Source organism: Rhinopithecus roxellana, chromosome 12 (genome assembly GCF_007565055.1).
Source record: "Rhinopithecus roxellana isolate Shanxi Qingling chromosome 12, ASM756505v1, whole genome shotgun sequence".
NCBI lineage: Eukaryota > Metazoa > Chordata > Mammalia > Primates > Cercopithecidae > Rhinopithecus > Rhinopithecus roxellana.
Window position 1 is genome coordinate 126,683,916 of NC_044560.1, and position 19,088 is coordinate 126,703,003.

General features: G+C 38.6%; 2 protein-coding genes across 5 annotated transcripts in view; one reads left to right on the forward strand and one right to left on the reverse strand.

The window, feature by feature from the left end:
- The window catches only part of AGBL4 (ATP/GTP binding protein like 4), a 1,510,388-nt gene that overhangs the window by 1,303,709 nt on the left and 187,591 nt on the right, over positions 1 to 19,088 (reverse strand). For all 4 annotated transcript variants that reach the window (XM_030942932.1, XM_030942931.1, XM_030942930.1 and 1 more), the window contains exon 2: positions 10,947 to 11,069. In XM_030942932.1, coding sequence (XP_030798792.1) covers positions 10,947 to 11,069 — 123 coding nt within the window. The remainder of the gene's footprint in view (positions 1 to 10,946; positions 11,070 to 19,088) is intronic.
- On the forward strand, positions 2,605 to 3,424 carry LOC115900829 (putative protein TPRXL). Its single transcript, XM_030942939.1, has 2 exons — positions 2,605 to 3,192; positions 3,314 to 3,424. Exons 1-2 carry the CDS (start codon positions 2,605 to 2,607, stop codon positions 3,422 to 3,424), a joined length of 699 nt encoding a protein of 232 aa, XP_030798799.1.

Here is a 19,088-nt window from a genome sequence, read left to right on the forward strand (position 1 = left end):
TTTCCTCTTTGCTTTTTAAGAGACAGAGTGTTGCTCTCTTGCCCAGGCTAGAGTATAGTGGTATGATCATGGCTCATGGCAACTTCAACCTTCTGGGCTAGGGTGATCCTCCTGCCTCAGTCTCCTGAGTAGCTGGGACTGCAGGTGTGTGTCACCATGCCTAGCTAATTTTTTTTTTTATTTTTGTGGAGACGGGGACTCACCATTTTGCCCAGGCATGTCTTGAACTCCCAGGCTCAGGCAGTCCTCCTGCCTCGGCTGCCCAAAGTGTTGAGATTACAGGCATGAGGCCCTGTGCCTGGCTAAGAATCCATCTATTTGCATTTTTCAGCTTCTAGAAGCACCCACATTCCTTGGCTATAGCCTTGTCCATCTTTACAGTCAGCGAGGGCTTGTCAAGTCTCACATCTTATTCACTCTGACTCTGACCCTTCTGCCTCTTTTCCACATTTAAGGACCTTTGTGATTACACAAGTCCACTCAGAAAATCCAGTATAATTTCTCTCTTAATGTCAGCTGATTAGCAATGTTAATTCCTCCCTCCCATATAATTGGAAACATACAGGTTCTGGGGTTAGGATGTGGGCATCCTGGAAAGCCACTATTCTGCCAGTCACCCCTGGCTTAACTTTTTTTTTAAATTGAACTTTTCACTGAAGCATAACAATATGGGGAAGGTACCCATATCACACCTCTAGGCCACTGTGGGGTCAGAGTAGGGGCAGCATGCACCCAGGTCATGGCTGTGCAGAGACGGCTGGGTACCCAGGGCAAAAAGGGAGTCCTGCCAGGAAGCAGGAGGAGGGAGTACATTTGTTCATTCATTAAGCATGTATATTGAAGTCTTGCTATGGGCTACAGATACAGTGGTGAGCAAGGTAGACAGAAACCCCTACCCTCAAGGAGTTTCCAGTTAGTGAAACAGACAAAATAAGGCAGATCAAAGTACTCTAATACACCATGGGTCATTTATCTTCCTCCTAGTGATGCATGTTGCAGCTATTCCTGTTTGTGGGGAGCAGATAGGTTCCTTTACATCTAGAGTGAGGTGGCACAACAGCATATGCTGCCAGGAAGAAGTTGGGTGTTAGCAGACTTCACCCATGCAGCACCTTTTTCTTTGTTGCCACCTGGCATCATGGAGGCCACTGTAGCTGGGGCCTGGTTCCCACATTGCTCCTTCCAAGTCCAGTGCATCCGTGCATCTGAGTGCTCTCTCCTGGGCATCCCCCCTGCACCCTCCTCTATGCTCCCCTCACAGACTCCACCCATACTCCTTGTGCCAACTGTTTTTTCCTTCCTCTCACCTTCCTTTCCTTATTCTGTTCTTTCCTGTTCCTTTCCTTATTCCTTATTTTCCTCTTCCTTATTCTGTTTTTCCCTCTCTCTCTTCCTTTCCTGGTTTGCAAAACTATATTTTTAAATCGTCAAAGCCACTTGTACCTTGAGCTTGAACTTTCAAAATCATTATTTTAATCCTTCCTCTTCCCATCTCACCACAAACTCTTTTGCCCTGTAACAGAGATTAAGGGACATTTCCAGTTTTTGCTTCTTTCAGACTTGGAAACTAAACCCAAAGTCAAACTGTCAGTTCTAAAGCAAGGTATCTCTGAAGAAATATCCAACAGTGTCATCTTGGTAGAAAGATTTCTGTAGGATGGTCTAGGGTACTGCAGGGGTGAGGACACTGTGAGCCACTGGGAATGGAATTGTGAGAGCCTAGAGAGCCTGGCAGTGCTGGTGGCCTTCATGCCTATGAAGATGCCTGTTCAGGAGCAGTAGCAGAGGAATGGGTTTAGGAAAAACGTTAAGTCTGAACCCTGATTTCCCACATCAAACAATGACTCCTGAACGACGAGGCCCTTACACGTGGGGAACACATGGAAAAAGGGAGAAGTCAGACCTAAATGTTCTACAGAAAACCTATGTAAAAGAGAAACCCTACAAATGTCAGGAATGCGGAAAGGCCTTTAGTCACAGCTCAGCACTTATCGAACACCACTGTACGCACACAGGAGAGAGACCTTATGAATGTCATGAATGCAGAAAAGACTTCCAAAACGGCTCAGCACTTACCAAACACCAGAGAATCCACACTGGGGAGAAACCCAATAAACGCACTCAGTGTGGGAGGACCTTCAACCAAATTGCCCTGCTGATCCAGCACCAGATAACTCACACAGGTGAGAAGCCCTATAAGTGCAGCGAATGTGGGAAATCCTTCAGTTTTAGGTCCTCCTTTAGCCAATACGAGTGAACTCACACAGGCAAGAAGCCCTACGAGTGCAGCAAGTATGTGAAAGCCTTCCAGCAAAGCACCCACCTCACCCAGCACCTGTGAATCCACAATGGGGAGAAACCCTATCAGTGTGGTGAGTGTGTCAAGGCCTTCAGCCACAGCTAGTCCTTGACCAATCACCAGCAAATCCACACAGGGAAGAAGCCCTGAGTGTGGAAAAGCCTTCACCCAGATCACACCACTGATTCAGCACCAGACGACCCACATAGGAGAAAAGCCCTATGAGTGCAGTGAGTGTGGGAAAGCCCTCAGCCAGAGCACACTCCTGACCAAGCATTGGAGGATTCACACAGGAGAGAAGCCCTATGGATGCAACCAGTGTGGGAAAACCTTCAGCCACAGCTCCTCACTCAGCCAGCACAAGCAGATGCACACAGGAGAGAAGCTGTTCGAGTGCAGTCAATGTGGGAAGGCCTTCCGGCAGAGCACATGCCTCACTCAACACCAGTGAATCCACAGAGGGGAGAAGCCCTACAAATGCAATGACTGCAGCAAGGCATTCAGCCACAGCTCATCCCTCACCAAACATCAGCGAAACTACACTGGGGAGAAGCCCTACAAATGCAACCAGTGTGGCAGAGCCTTCAGCCAGCTTGCTCCCCTCATTCAGCATCAGAGGATCCACACAGGAGAGAAATCCTATGGATGTAACCAGTGTGTCAGAGCCTTCAGCCAGAGCTCCCTTCTCATCGAACACCAGAGGATTCACACCAAGGAAAAGCCCTACGGGTGCAATAAGTGTGGGAAATCCTTCAACCACAGCTCCTTCCTCAGCCAGCACAAAAGGACACACACTGGGGAAAAGCCTTACAAGTGTCACGATTGTAGAAAGTCCTTTAGGCAGAGCACCCACCTCACTCAGCACTGAAGGATCCATACAGGAGAGAAGCCATATGCATGCAGGTACTGTGGAAAGGCCTTTACACACAGCACCTCCATTACCAAGCACCAGAGAACTCACATTGGATAAACCCACTCCACATGTGCTGGGGACATAGGAAGACCTTAAGCCACAGCTCATCCCTTTCTAGATTTGACCCAATCATACACATGAGAAACATATATTCATACACAAGTCTTTTCACATGGCACACCTCTCAGACACCCTCAGAGAGTTTATACTGATGGGAAATGACCATGGAACCACCAAGCTCTAGGTCATCCATCCCTGCAGCCAAACAGTAGGGAAATGTGGAGATAATCAACACTCAGGACCTTTAGCCTTGAATGCCCATTAGTGTTACATTATAGAACCTACAAAAAATAAATGGAACAAATGTAGTCGATCCAGGGAAAGCTTTTGTCCAAGGATTCACCGTATTCTAAACCAGAGATGTTCAAACTAGTGAAAAACCCAAAAAATGCCTTTCATATGCAAGAACCAAATGAAGTCAGAATTTGCCATTATTGCACATTACATTTTTCAGAGGGGAAGTGCTTATGAATGGTGCAGGTTGACTCTGATATTCCCAAATGACAATATGGCAGAGTGTTCCAGAAAAGAGAGGGATCATTATGGAATCACTATGGACACTGACTGTGTCAGTAAAAAGCTGTCTGATTTGTGTGTACATTGTTTGATCAGGGTACGTGGCAGTCAGTCACAGATTGGAATTCCACATGACAAAGTATCAGTGTACTATAAACAGGCTTTTAATTATCCCTGCATTATTTTGCAGTTAGTCTTTATATGCAACGATATTTAAAGGCTTTGCATGGGAAGACTCAAACTGTAAAGCTGCTTTCCAAAAAAAAAAAAAAAAAATCCCACTTTCTGAGGAGAAATTCAAGCCAGCTGCAGAAATCTGCAAAAGTAATGAGGAGCTGAATGTTAATCCCCAAGATAATGGAAAAAAATGTCTCCAGGGCATGTCAGAGACTTCTGTGGCAGCCCCTGCCATCACAGGCCTGGAGACTTAGGAAGAAAAAATGGTTTCATGGGCCAGGCCCAGGGTTCCTCTGCTGTGTGCAGTCTAGGGACTTGATGCCCTGCATTCCAACTGCTCCAGCCATGACCAAAAGCGGCCAAGGTACAGCTCAGGCTGTTGCTTCAGAGGGTGGAAGCTCCAGGCCTTGGCAGCTTCCATGTGGTATTGAGCCTACAGGTGCACAGAAGTGAAGAATTGAGGTTTGGGAACCTCTGCCTAGATTTCAGAGTATGCATGGAAATGCCTGGATGCCCAGGCAAAAGTTTGCTGCAGGGGCACAGCACTCATGGAGGACCTCTGCTAGGGCAGTGCAGAAGGGAAATGTGAAGTCAAAGCCCTCACACAGAGTCCCTACTGAAGCACCACCTAGTGGAGGTGTGAGAAGAGGGCCACCATCCTCCAGACACCAGAATGATAGATGGATAGCTACCATCCATCTACCAAGCTATCAGTGGATAGCTTGCACTGTGCACCTAGAAAAGTCACATGCACTCAATGCCAGCCCATGACAGCAGCCAGGAAGGGGGCTATTCCATCAAAGCCACAGAGGCAGAGCTGCCCAAGGCCATGGGAGCCCACCTCTTGCATCAGCATGATCTGGTGTAAGATATGGAGTCAAAGGAGATCATTTTGGAGCTTTAGGATTTGACTGCCCTGGTGGATGTTGGACTTACTTTCCCATAGCCCCTTTGTTTTGGCCAATTTCTCCCATTTGGAATGGCTGTATTTACCCAATGCCTGTACCCCCATTGTATCTAGGAAGTAACTAACTTGCTTTTGATTTTACAGTCTGACAGGCAGAAAGGACCTGCCTTGTCTCAGATGACACTTTGGACTGTGGACTTTTGAGTTAATGCTGAAATGAATTAAGACTTTGGGGGACTGTTGGAAAGGCATGATTGGTTTTAAAATGTGAGGACATGAGATTTGTGGGGGGCTGGGGCAGAATGATATGGTTTGGCTCTGTGACCCCACCCAAATCTCATCTTGTAGCTCCCATAATTCTGATATGTTGTGAGAGGGAGCCAGCGGGAGATAATTGAATCACGGGGGCAGGTCTTTCTCTTGTAATAGTGAGTAAGTCTCATGAGATCTGATAGTTTTAAAAATGGTAGTTGCCCTACACGAGCTCTCTCCCCCTGCCTGCTGCCATCCATGTAAGACATGACTTACTCCTCCTTGCCTTCCACCATGGTTGTGAGGGTTCCCTAGACATGTGGACGTGTAAGTCCACTAAAACTCCTTCTTTTGTAAATTACTGAGTCTCAGGTATGTCTTTATCAACAGGGTGAAAAACAGACTAATAAAAAAAGTGAAAAAACAACCCACTGAAGGAGAGAAAATATTTGCACACCATCCATATGACAAGAGATTAAGAATCAAAATATAGAAGAAGCTTAAACAACCCTACTTTTTAAAAAAGCTAATAATCCAATTAAAAATGGGCAAAAGACCTGAATAGACATTTCTCAATAGGAGACACACAAATGACCAACAGGTTTATGAAAATTTGCTCAAATTTATTGATCATCAGAGAAATACAAATTAAAACTACAATGAGGTATCATTTCACCCCAGTAAAAATGGCTTTTATCTAAAAGACAGGCAATATCAAATGCTGGCAAGGATGTGGAGAAAATGGAAACTTCATACACTGTTTGTGGGAATATACATTAATTTATGGGCACTATGGGAACAGTATGGAGGTTCTTCCAAAAAACTACGAATAGAGCTACCATATAGCTAGCAGTGGCATATCCCACTGCTAGGTATATACCCAAAAGTAAGGAAATTAGTATATCAAAATGATATCTGCACTCCCATGTTTATTGCAGCACTATTCACAATAGAAAAGATTTGAAATAGGAAAGATTTGCTATATGCACACTTAGTAAATCTTTCCTGTTGTCCCATAGCAAGACATGACTTGCTCCTCCTGTATTCCACCATGGTTGTGAGGCTTCCCCAACCACGTGGAAGTGTAAGTCCATTAAAGCTCTTTCTTTTGTAAATTTCCAAGTCTCTGGTATGTCTTTACCACAGGGTGAAAATGGACTAATACAAAAGTGAAGAGACAATCCACTGAAGGAAAGAAGTATCTCATGTACTCCATAAATATATAAACCTGTCATGTAACCACAAAGATTGAAATTAAAATACTTTTAAAATACTAGTAGTAATTTTATATACCAATAATGACCAAGCTGAGAAACAAATCAAGGAGGCAATCCCATTACAATAACTACAAAAAAATAAAATATCTAGGAATACATTTAACCAAGGAGATGAAATATTTCTACTAGAAAAACTGCAAAACACTGATGAAAAAAATATAGATGATATAAACACATGAAAAAACATCCCATACTCATGGAGCAGAAGAATTAATACTGTTAAAGTGATCACACTGCCCAAAGCAAGCTACAGATTCAATGCAATCCCTATCAAAATACTGACATTATTTTTCATAGAACCAGATAAAGCAATCCTAAAACTCATAGTGTACCTAAAGGAGCCCAGATAGCCAAAGCAGTTCTAAACAAAAAGAACAAAGCTGGAGATAGCAAATTATCCGGCATCAAATTACACATACTACAAGGCTATATTAACCAAAACAGCACAGTACTGGTTTAAAAATAGACACCTAACATCAATGAAAGAATAGAGAACCTAGAAATAAAGCCACCTATCTCCAGCCAACTACATATACACTGGGAAGAGAACACTGCTTTCAATAAATGGGTACTGGTAATATTGTATTGCCACCTGCAGAAGAATGAAACTAGACTCCTATCTCTTGGCATACACAAAAGTCAACTCAAGATGGATTAAAGACTTAAATGTAAGACTTAAAACTATAAAAATACTATAAGAAAAACTATGAAAACCTCCTTTGGACGTTGGTCTAGGCAAATAATTCATGACTAAGGCCTGAAAAGTATTAGCAACAAAAACAAAAATAAATCTATGGGACTTAATTAAACTAAAAAGCTTCCACACAGCAAAAGAAATAATCAACAGAGTGAACAGACATGTGGAATGGGAGAAAACACCTGCAAAGTATTTATTGGACAGGGGACTAATAACCAAATTTTATACAATTTTTACAAAAATGTCACAAAAAGGTGGATATCCAATATCCAAAATTTATAAGGAACTCAAACAACAACCACAACAAAATAAATAACCCCATTAAAATAGGCAAAGGACATGAATAAATATTTTTTAAGAGAGAACATTACAAATGGCAAATAAACACATTTTTAAAATGTTCGACATCATTAAGCATCAGAGAAATGCAATTAAAAGTACAATGAGATATCATTTTATACCAGTCAGAATGACTATTATTAAAAAGCAAAAAAAAATAGATGTTGTTGAAGATGCAGAGACAAGATAATGCTTATCAACTGTTGGTAGGAATGTAAATTAGCACAACCTCTATGGAAAACAGCATGGAGATTTTTCTAAGGACTAAAAATAGAACTGTGATTCAATACCATTCAATTCAAAGAGATTTTAATCTCTTAGATTAAATCTCTAAGAAGAAAAAGAAATCATTATGTAAAAATCAAAGAAAAAGAAATCATGTAAAAAAGTTACCTGCACTCCAATGTTTATTACAATACTATTTAAAATAGCAAAGATGTGGAATCAACCTAAACGTCACTCAATGCAGGACAGTATAAAGAACATGTGATATACAATGGAATACTATTCAGCCATAAAAAAAAATAAATCATGTCTTTTGCGGCAACATGGATGGAACTGGAGGCCATTATCCTAAGTAAAATAACTCAAAAGCAGAAAGTCAATACACATGTTCTCATTAATAAGTGAGAGCTAAATAATATGTATACATATAGAATGTGGAATAATAGCCCTTGGAGACTCAAAAAGGTAGGAGAGTTCAGGGAATGAGAGATGAGAAATTATTTCGTGGGTACAATGTATACTATTTGGGTAATAGTTACACTAAAAGCCCAAACTTTACCATGACACAATATATCCATGTATCAAAACTGCATTTGTACCCCTTAAATGTATTCAAATAGAAAACTTAAGGTGCTAATGGTATTATATCCAACAGCAGAAAGTCCATGGCATGAAATGTTTACAGAGATATGAAAAATAACTGCACTAGATATTCCTAATCAATCACTTATAAGAAGCAAGGATCTATGTGACTTTGTATATGATACTATTAAACATTTTTGAAAATTTAATGACATTGACTGGTTCCTCCTAATGTTACCGGACAACATGGTTAAAAAAAGGTGGGGGGATGAGTTCAGGGATTCAAACTCCCAGCAAAAACACCTAATAAAGAACCTAAGAGCTTCTGTGTGTACCCTGAAGGAGACCTTTACTTTCTGTAGCTGCAAGGCTGAAATTGCTGAAGATCAAATGTAGAACCTCATCCTATGACTTGATGAATTACAAGGCAAGTTAAACACCAGCCTGGTGGAGTGCGTATTGTTAACATGACAGCATTGATTTGGAAACACAGGATTGTGAAAGTTAGGATGTGGATGTGTGGGAAGGCCCTCCAGGGTCACTGACACTCTAAATTCTGAAGAGTCTTCTTTGCCCTAACTAATATATATCTTTTCTAAAATGTCCTCATTCATCTAATTAATTATTATTATTATTACTATGTATATTCTGGTAAGGAAGCTCACATTTTTAATAGCTAGCTAGCTAGCTATCTGTATATATATATGCACACACACACACATACATACATACATACACACACACACACACATACATTAAGGTGGATAGTAGGTATCATCCCTCAATAAAATGTAAGAAAACTGGCTCCTTTTTCAAACCAAGATTTGAACCGCAGCCTGAATCAAAGTCTGTCCACTTAACCACTCTACTGCAAGTCTCATGAATTACTAGCACAGATCTAATTGATATAACCAATTGTTCATAAATTGTTGGGAAAATATGCATTATTTATTTGGTGATTACATGGTAAGATTGAACAATTTCTTTTACTGAGTTTTTTTTGAAGGGATGGAAAAAGACTGCAGTGGGGTTAAAGAAAAGATGTTATGAGAAAGGAATATGAATTATTGCAGGCTGTATGTAAATCAAGATATTTAATCTTTAAAATGGGGATAATCTTTATTCCCACAGAGTTGTAATTATTGTAAAGTGTCCTTACGTCTTTAACTAACGTAAGAAAGAATTAAAGATATTTTGTAGGCATCAAGTACATACAAGACAAGGCACTAGTACAAGATTTATAGAAAATAAAAAGTCATTGTTCTTAATTATGCGGACAGTATTCAAGTCTGGTTGGAAGTACAATACTACAATACTGCATTATAGGCTGAATCATGTCCTCTCAAAATTCCTATGTTGAAGTCCTAGGATCTTTATAGAGGTAATCAAGTTAAAATGAGCTCATTAAAGTAGGTCCCAATCCAATGTGACTGACATTTTTGAAAAAGTGGGAATTTGGAATATAGACATACAGGGAGAACACCATGTACAGATGAAGGCAGAGATTAGAGTGATGCTTCTATAAGCCAAGGAGCACCAAAGATTGCTAACAACCTGTAGGAAGCTAGGGGAGAAACATGGAACAGATTCTTCCTCATAATTCTTAGGGGTAACCAGTCCTGCTAATACCTTGATCTCAAACTTCTAATCTTCAGGACTGTGAGACAATACATTTCCGTGTTTTAATTCACTCAGTTTGTGGTACTTTGTGACGAACTGAATACTGTTAAAGTAAGAAACAATAAAAATCTGTTGTTTAACCCACTTTGTAGTACTTTGTTATATCAGCTTTATCAAACCTATACAATATGACATAATCAAAGAGCAACATCCTGCATAAACAAATTTTCAATTGTTTGCTATAAACAACCAATGTTTTTAAGGTTCAGAAACAACTATTATATAATTGATATTGATATGTACCTTCAGCCACACATATACATAAATATACATACACATGCATGCATGTATGTGTGTATGTATTTGCACACATGCATGTATATGAATAACCAATTTCATTGGTTATTCAGAACCAATGAAAATTAATAATTTGTAAAATAAAATTATGTTTACCTTTCTTACTAACATTTTCAACATATTCTGAGTCTCTGCTATGTGACAATTAGAGCATAAGGTTGAGAACGTCAAGAGCTAAATAAGATCTAGTCCCTACTGTATGAGAATACACAATCAAGTCCTCATCTCCACTGTCAGAATACTCACAGTATTTGCCAATTATGAGGAAATTTTACCTCTGTTCTTTAGTTTGTATTCAATTAAGTCTGCTGTCTAATTGTTTGTTTTACAGGGAAGTCTCCTCTCCCCTCAAGACTAAGTTCTACTGTAAGCATGTCACACAGAACTAGACAGATATTACTCAATAAATCATAATTGATAATACAGTCAAACATGAGGGTTTTAGTCCAAAAAAAAACCAGTATCTTGGAAAGTAGTTTCTAAAATATAAGGTACTATATAAGCATTTGTTAATATTACCATCAATTATATTTTTAATCATTTATAACAACAAAAATTTGATATTCCCAAGTTAATTCCTTCAAAATTTTTTCCCATAAAACTTGTCCCATTATTGTGAAATATTAAATGACTTGATTGCACTGAATGGTCACATAAAATTCAATTCTGAAAAAAAAAATGTCTTACCAGATAAACTTAAAAGGAAAAGCCTTTAATATACTTACCACTTTCAAAGCAAGCATCAAAGAGAAGATGTCCTTTCTTGGGCTGTCCACAATATCCAGTTGGAAGCACTATATATTTGCTCACATTCCCTCCGATGGCATCATCATTTCCCATATCATTGCCTATTAAAAAAAAATTGTCTCATGTTAAGTAAAAGTCAAAGTATATTCAGCAATAGAAGTCCAGTCAGACTTTTACTGTTAATTACCCCTTCCGTAGTCACCAAGTGTTTAACCAAGCAAAAAGAAGTTAACATCACATTGTGGTACAGTGAAAAAAGGCTACATTTTCAAACAAAATGATAATGCGTCAAATGTCAACTCAAATACATGCTAATTCTCTATGCCCCAAAGCAATCAACCTAATATCTTTATACTTCAGTTCCTCTCATCCATAAAATGTGAACAGTAAACTCATCTTCCAAAGTTGTGTTATTAGAATTATATATAAACTATAAAAATATCTTCTATCATTATCAAAATCCAAGATATACTCATTAAATTGCATCAGCCATTTAATATATAAATAATTTACATAATTTGACAGAAACATACATTCAATTATTTAAATTTGAAGAAAGCAGTTATTCTATAAATAGCATATGACTTCCAGATGCTCCACCAGAAACAATCTGAGAAACACTGAATAAACATAGATGTTCTATTTCCTAACAGGAACTTTAATTTTTAAAAGTTTTTGAAGTTTCACTTTCACCTAAGATGTAGAAAAATGGAAAGAGCATCCCTTCTACCCTAACAATGACAAATATCTCAATTAAGTACAAAATCATAACTTTCCCAAATCTATCAGAGAACGGAGTTTGAAGAGCAGCTAAATCATCCAATGTCAAAGGAAAGTCAAGTCCCACCAAAGAGAGTATGGGAAGCAAGCACTGACTCCTCCATGGCAGAGCACAAGAAGAAGTAATGCTGGGTCCCATACAAGTGAGTAAAAAAGCTAAGCTAATTTTTAAATATTATTAAATGTCAAATAAGGAAATACGAGAGTGTGGAACTACTGAGTCATAGACACAAAGGGAATTCACATCCATTTGAAGACTCTGCTGTACAGGTCTCTACCAGATATTCAGAAGGAAGATTACAGGCAGGTAGGTAGACCAGAAAATGTTTTCCTTTGTGGTACAGGCCTAGAGAAGGAGAGAGCCTTCTGTAACAGGAAAGGCATGAAGCCCCTTAAGGGAAAAACAGCCTTACATGACTAGGGGAGCAATAACAAACTTATTACCTGAGTGCAAAAGTGAGAGGACGAGAAACAATAAAGGAAAAATCGTCTGAAGGAGTGGGAAACATTCCCAGAGAATATTAGAAGTATTATTCGTCACTATAAATGGATATACCTCTTTCCAGGTCATTTGTGTAGGGGCTTGTGTCAACCTAGTCTGGATATAAACTAGGTTTGAGTTTCACTGTTGCTATGGTCATCTTAAACACTCAATCACCCCAGCCAGCCCCTTCCCTCAAAAATAAAATAGCACTAGAATAATTTGAAGCTAGTTGGATACTGAAGATAACCATAGCAACAAAGAAACTCAAACACTCCTTAACTCCAAGCTAGGTTGACACAAGCCCCCATCCAAATGAGCTGGAAAGAGATATATCCATTTATAGTGACAAATAATATTTGCAAGTATTAAGTACTATAAATACTATAAAACAGTAGTATTCTCTACTCTTCTGGTATTCAATAAAAAATTGTGAGACATAGCCAAAATATCAAGAAAAAACAACCTACTGTCTAGGGATAAAATGATACACAGGACCAGACACAGAAATGACCAGATACTGGAATTATCACACAATGAATTTTAAATAAAGCTTAATATGTTAAAGGCTGTAGTGGAAAATGAGAACAAAATTCATGAAGAAATGGGAAATTTCATCAGTAAGACACAAACCACAATAATAATACAAAAGGAAATGATAAAACCAAAAATCACAGTAATAATGATGAAGAATGCCTTTAATGCATTCATCAGTACACTTGGCACAGCTGAAAAATAAATCAGTAAACTTTAGATCAATAAAAATAATCTAAACATAAATGCAAAGGGAAATAGGAAAGGCAAAAGGGAAAAAAGAGCAGAGCATCCAAGAGCTGTGGAACAATATCAGCCAATCTAAAATATATATATAATTGGGATTCCCGAGGATATAAGGGTAAGAATGAAGCAGAAAGATATCTGAAGATAAAATGTCTGAGAATTTTCCAAAAGTAATGAAAGATATTGAGCTACAAATACAAGCAGTAACTAGTAGAATAAATATATTATTAAAAATTATATATGTTATGCTTAAAGAGATAAATCACATACAAATGAACTAAGATAAAAATACATATTTCTCTTTGAAATACATAAACTGTGCAAACCAAAAGTCAAGGTAATGATATATTGAAATTACTGGGAAAAAGTCAATGTAAAATTTTATACCAATTGAAAATATCTTTCAAAGATGAGGTACAAACTAAAGGTATTTTAATAAAAATAAAAGCTGAGATAATTTATTATCAACAGTCCTGTGTTGTAAGAAATGTCAACAAAAGTTCTTCAGGCAGAAGAGAAATAATACCAGCTATAAACTAAGGTCCACACAATGAAATGAAGAGTTCCAGAAATGATATAAATAAAGGTAAATATAAATTTTCTTATTTTCAATCACTCTAAAAGATAAATGACTATAGAAAAAATAGCAATGTATTGTGTGTTTATGCCATATAAAAAAGTAAAATATATTACAAAAATTGCACAAAAGATAGAAGAAGATGGCTGACGAGAGGTGCCTGACACTTGCCTCATTCACAAGGAAGGGGCCAGTGTCAGGCACCTCTAAAACAAGTAGACAACCACACATCGAATAAAGTGCCTAAGCGAGAACATTGGAATTCAGCAGGGAAGTAACAGGGACCCTCTGAGGCATTAAAGGAGAGGGAAGTGAAGCAACTGTCCCAGCCATGATTGTCTCAGATCCAAGAAAAGTTCCCCACTGCAAAGGAAAGGTAAGTAAAAGATCCCCAATGCTGCATATTCCCATCACAGATGCCTGCAATAGCCACAGGAGAGTCTAGCATAGAAAGTCATCTGGAGTCCATTGCAATTGCGTTGTTCTACAGAGGAAATTCACACTCCATTCTACTCACCCCCTGAACCCTAAGCAGGTACAACTTGCCACCATTTTAAGAACTAATCCCCCATCAGACTACATCTTGCCCTGGGGCCCAGCTGCCCCTGCATCTCCACATCCCTGGAGCCCCAAGGACATCCTCCCACATCCAACCAGAGGGCTGCAACATTATGATGCCAGCTGGACCCAGCAATACATCTGGGTCCCCAGCACTGTAGCCATATAGTATCCTAAATCACCCAAAACAGGCAGTATAGCACACCAGGGAGGCTGCCCACAGGACAAAGGGAGCCAAAATGCACAGTTCCCAGAGTCTGAAAACCATCTTCCCCAGGACACTGCCATCAACAAAAACAACACGCCTCCAGCTGAAGGGTCACTGCACACCTGAATGCACCATCACAGAGCTTGAGAATAAGCCTGCCTATGTATGTCATCCAGGATCTGATGGTTTTATAGATGGTTGGCATTTCCCCAATTGGCAATCATTTTCTTTCCTGCTGCACTGTGAAGAGGTGCTTTTTGCCATAATTGTATGTTTCCTGAGGCCTCCCAAGCCATGTGGAATGGTGAGTCAATTAAACCTCTTTTCTTTATAAATTATCCAGTCTGGGTATTTCTTCCTAGCAGCATGAGAATGGACTAACACAAATACAAACAAAAAAGTTATTATGTAATGATAAAGAGATCAATTCAGTAACAGGATATAACAATGCACCCAACACCAGAACATCCAGATATATAAAGCAAATGTTATTAGAGCTAAAGAGAGAAATAGACCCCAATACAACCATAGTGGGAAACTTCAAAACTCCCACATTCAGCATTGGACACATCATATAGAAAGAAAATCAACACATTATCTGCACTATAAACCAAATGGACCTAACAGACATTTACAGAACATTTCATCCAAAAGCTGCAGAATACACATTCTTCTTATCAGCACATGGAACAGTTTCATGGATAGATCATATGTTAGGTCACAAAACAAGTCTCAAGAAATTTCAAAAAATCAAAATCATATCAAATATCTTGTCAGACCACAATGGGATAAAACTAGAAATCAATAACGAGGATCTCTGGAGATGGTAAAAATATACAACAATTAAACAACATGTTTCTGTATTACCATGAGATCAATGAAAAAATTAAGAAGAAAAATTTTAAAATTTCTTGAAGCAAATGTGAAAACAAACACAACATAAAAAACCTATGTGATAAAGCAAAAGCGGTGCTAAGGATATTTCACAACAATAAATTACAAAATCAATAAAGTGGAAAGATTTTAACAATGTAATGCTGCACATCAAGAAAGTAGAAAAGCACAAATAAACCAAATGCAAAATAAGTAGAAGAAAATAAAAAAGATCAAAGCAGAACTAAACAAAATAGAATCTAAAAAAAAATACAAAGGATAAGCAGAATGAATTAAAAGGTGTTTTTCTGAAAAGATAAAATCAATAAACTGCTAGCTAGCTAAACAAGACAAAGAGAGAAGACCCAAATAAATAAAATCAGAAATTAAAAAAGACATTACAACTGATACCATAGAAATACAAAGGACCATTAGACACTATTATGAACAACTATGTGCTATCACATTGGAAAACCAAGAGAAGAATGTATAAATGTGTGAACATATATAATCTATAAAGATTGAACCAGAAATAAATGGAAAACCTGAACAGACTAATAATGAGTAGTACGATTAAATGAGTAATTTTAACAACCTCCCAATGAAGAAAGCACAGGAACAAATGGCTGTACTTCTGAAATTCACAAAACTTTTTTAAAAGAACTAATATCAATTATCAAACTATTCTAAAAAGTGAGAGAGAATTCTTTCTAACTCATTCTATAAAAACAGCATTACCTTGATACTAATACCAGAGAAGGAAACAACAAGAAGAAACAATAAGCCAATTTCTCTAATGAACATCAAATCAAAAATTTTCAACAAAATACTAGCTAACTGAATCCAACAGCACATCAAAAAGGATATACACCATGCTCAAGTGGAATGTATCCCAGGGATGCAAGGACTGTTCAACATACACAAATCAATAAATGTGATATAACACATCAACAGAATGAAGGACAAAAACTGTATGATCACCTTAATAGATAAAGAAAACGCACTCCATAAAATTTATCATCATCCCTTCACGTAAATGCTCTTAACAAATTAGGTACAGAAAGAACACACCTCAACACAATAAAGGCAATATATGACAAACCCACAGTAACATCATACTGAATACAAAAAAATCTCAAAGTATTTCCTCTAAGAACAGAACAAGACAAGGATGCCCACTTTCACGTCTCTTACTCAACATGGTACTGGATGTTCTAGCCAGAGCCATTAGGCAAGAGGGGAAAAGAGAAATCCAAATGAGAAAAAAGGAAGCTAAATTATCCTTGTTCGTAGATGACATGATCTTTTATTCAGAAAAACCTAAAGCTTCCACCAAAAAAAAAAAAAAAACTGTTGGAACTGATAAATTATTAAGTAAAGTTTCAAGATACAAATTCAACCTATGTAAGTCATAACTATTTCTATACATGAATAGTGAACAACTTGAAAAAAAATCAAGAAGGCAATCCCATTTACAATAGCTACAAAAAAAATTGAAATGCCTAGAAATAAATTTAACCAAGGGGTTGAAAGACTATAGTGAAAATTCCAAAACACTGATGAATATAAAAAGAAAACACGAACAAATGCAACAACCTCCCATGCTCATGGATTAGAAAATAAGCATTGTTAAAATGACCATAGCACCCAAAGCAATCTACAGAGTCAGTGTAATCTCTTTCAAAATACAAATGACTTTCTTCACAGAAATAGAGAAAATAATCCTAAAATTGACATGGAAACACAAATACCCCAAATAGCCAACAACATTGAGCAAAGAGAACAAACATGGAGTCATCACACTACTATACTTCAAAATGTGCCGAAACAAAGTGCCACAGTAGTCAAAATAACATGGTGTTAGTAAAGAAACAGATACATAGACCCATGGAAGAGAACAAAAAAAACAAAAAGTAATTTCCTGTATTTACAAAGGATTTTTAACAAACGCACAGAGAACATACACAGGGGAAAGGACAATCTCTTCAATAAATGGTGCTGTGAAAACTGAATATCCACATGCAGAAGAATGAAACTAGACCTCATCTCACACCATATACAAAAATCAACTCAATGTGAATTGTGGACTGAAATATAAGAACTGAAACTATAAAACAATTAGAAGAAACACTTCAGGACATTGGTCTAGGCAAAGATTTAATGGCTAAGACATCAAAAGCACAGGCAACAGAAATCAAAATAGACCAATGGGACTAATTGAACTAAAAAGCTTCTGCACAGTGAAGGGAACAATCAACAAAATGATTAGACAATCGTTAGAATAAAAGAAAATATTTGCAAATTATTTACCCAATGGGACTAACTCTCTAGAATATACAAAGAACTCAAAAAACTCAACAACAACAAAAAAATCAAATATCCTCATTCAAAAGTAGACAGCAGGGTGTGTCCAAGATGGCTGAATAGGAACAGCTCCAGCCTCCAGCTCCCAGCATGAGTGACACAGAAGACGAGTGATTTCTGCATTTTCAACTGAGGTACCGGGTTCATCTCACTGGGGAGTGCCAGACAATCAGTGCTCGTCAGCTGGTGCAGCCCAACCAGCAAGAGCTGAAGCAGGGCGAGGCGTCACCTCACCTGGGAATCACAAGGGGGAAGCGAATCCCTTTTCCTAACCAAGAGAAACTGAGACACACAACACCTGGAAAATCAGGTAACTCTTGCCCTAATACTGCACTTTACCAAGGGTCTCAGCAAACGACACACCAGATTATATCCCACACCTGGCCTGGAGGGTCCCATGCCCACGGAGCCTCCCTCATTGCTAGCACAGCAGTCTGAGATCTAACTGCAAGGTGGCAGCGAGGCTGGGGGAGGGGCGCCCATCATTGTTGAGGCTTCAGTGGGTAAACAAAGCCACTGGGAAACTCGAATTGGGTGGAGCCCACCACAGCTAAAGGAGGCTGGGCTGCCTCTGTAGACTCCTCCTCTGGGGACAGGGCATAGCTCAAACAAAAAGCAGCAGAAACCTCAACAGAGGTAAATGCCCCTGTCTGATAGCTTTGAAGAGAGCAGTGGATCTCCCAGCACAGCGGATGATATCTGAGAACAGAGAGACTGCCTGTTCAAGTGGGTCCCTGACCCCTGAGTAGCCTAACAGGAGACATCCCCAACTTGGAGCAGACCGACACCTCACACCTCACATGGTGGGGTACACTCCTGAGGCGAAGCTTCCAGAGCAAGAATCAGACAGCAACACTCACTGTTAAGCAATTTTCTATCTTCTGCAGCCTCTGCTGCTGATACCCAGGCAAACAGAGTCTGGAGTGAACCTCAAGCAAACTCCAACAGGCCTACAGCTGACGTGCCTCACTGTTAACAAGGAAAACTAACAAACAGAAAGGACACCCACACCAAAACCCAATCAGTACATCACCATCATCAAAGACCAAAGGCAGATAAAACCACAAAGATGGGGAAAAAGCAGTGCAGAAAAGCTGGAAATTCAAAAAATCAGAGCGCATCTCCCCCTCCAAAGGAACACAGCTCATTGCCAGCAACAGAACAAACCTGCATGGAGAATGACTTTGACGAGTTGAGAGAAGAAGGCTTCAGTCGATCAAACTTCTCAGAGCTAAAGGAGGAACTACATAACGAGCGCAAAGAAACTAAAAACCTTGAAAAAAGAATGGATGAATGGATAACTGGAATAATTAATGCAGAGAAGACCTTAAAAGAACTGATAGAGTTGAAAACCGCAGCACGAGAACTATGTGACAAATGCACAAGCTTCAGTAACCAACTCGATAGACTGAAAGAAAGAGTATCAACGATTGAAGATCAAATGAATAAAATGAACTGAGAAGAGAAGTTTACAGAAAAAAGAGGAAACAGAAATGAAC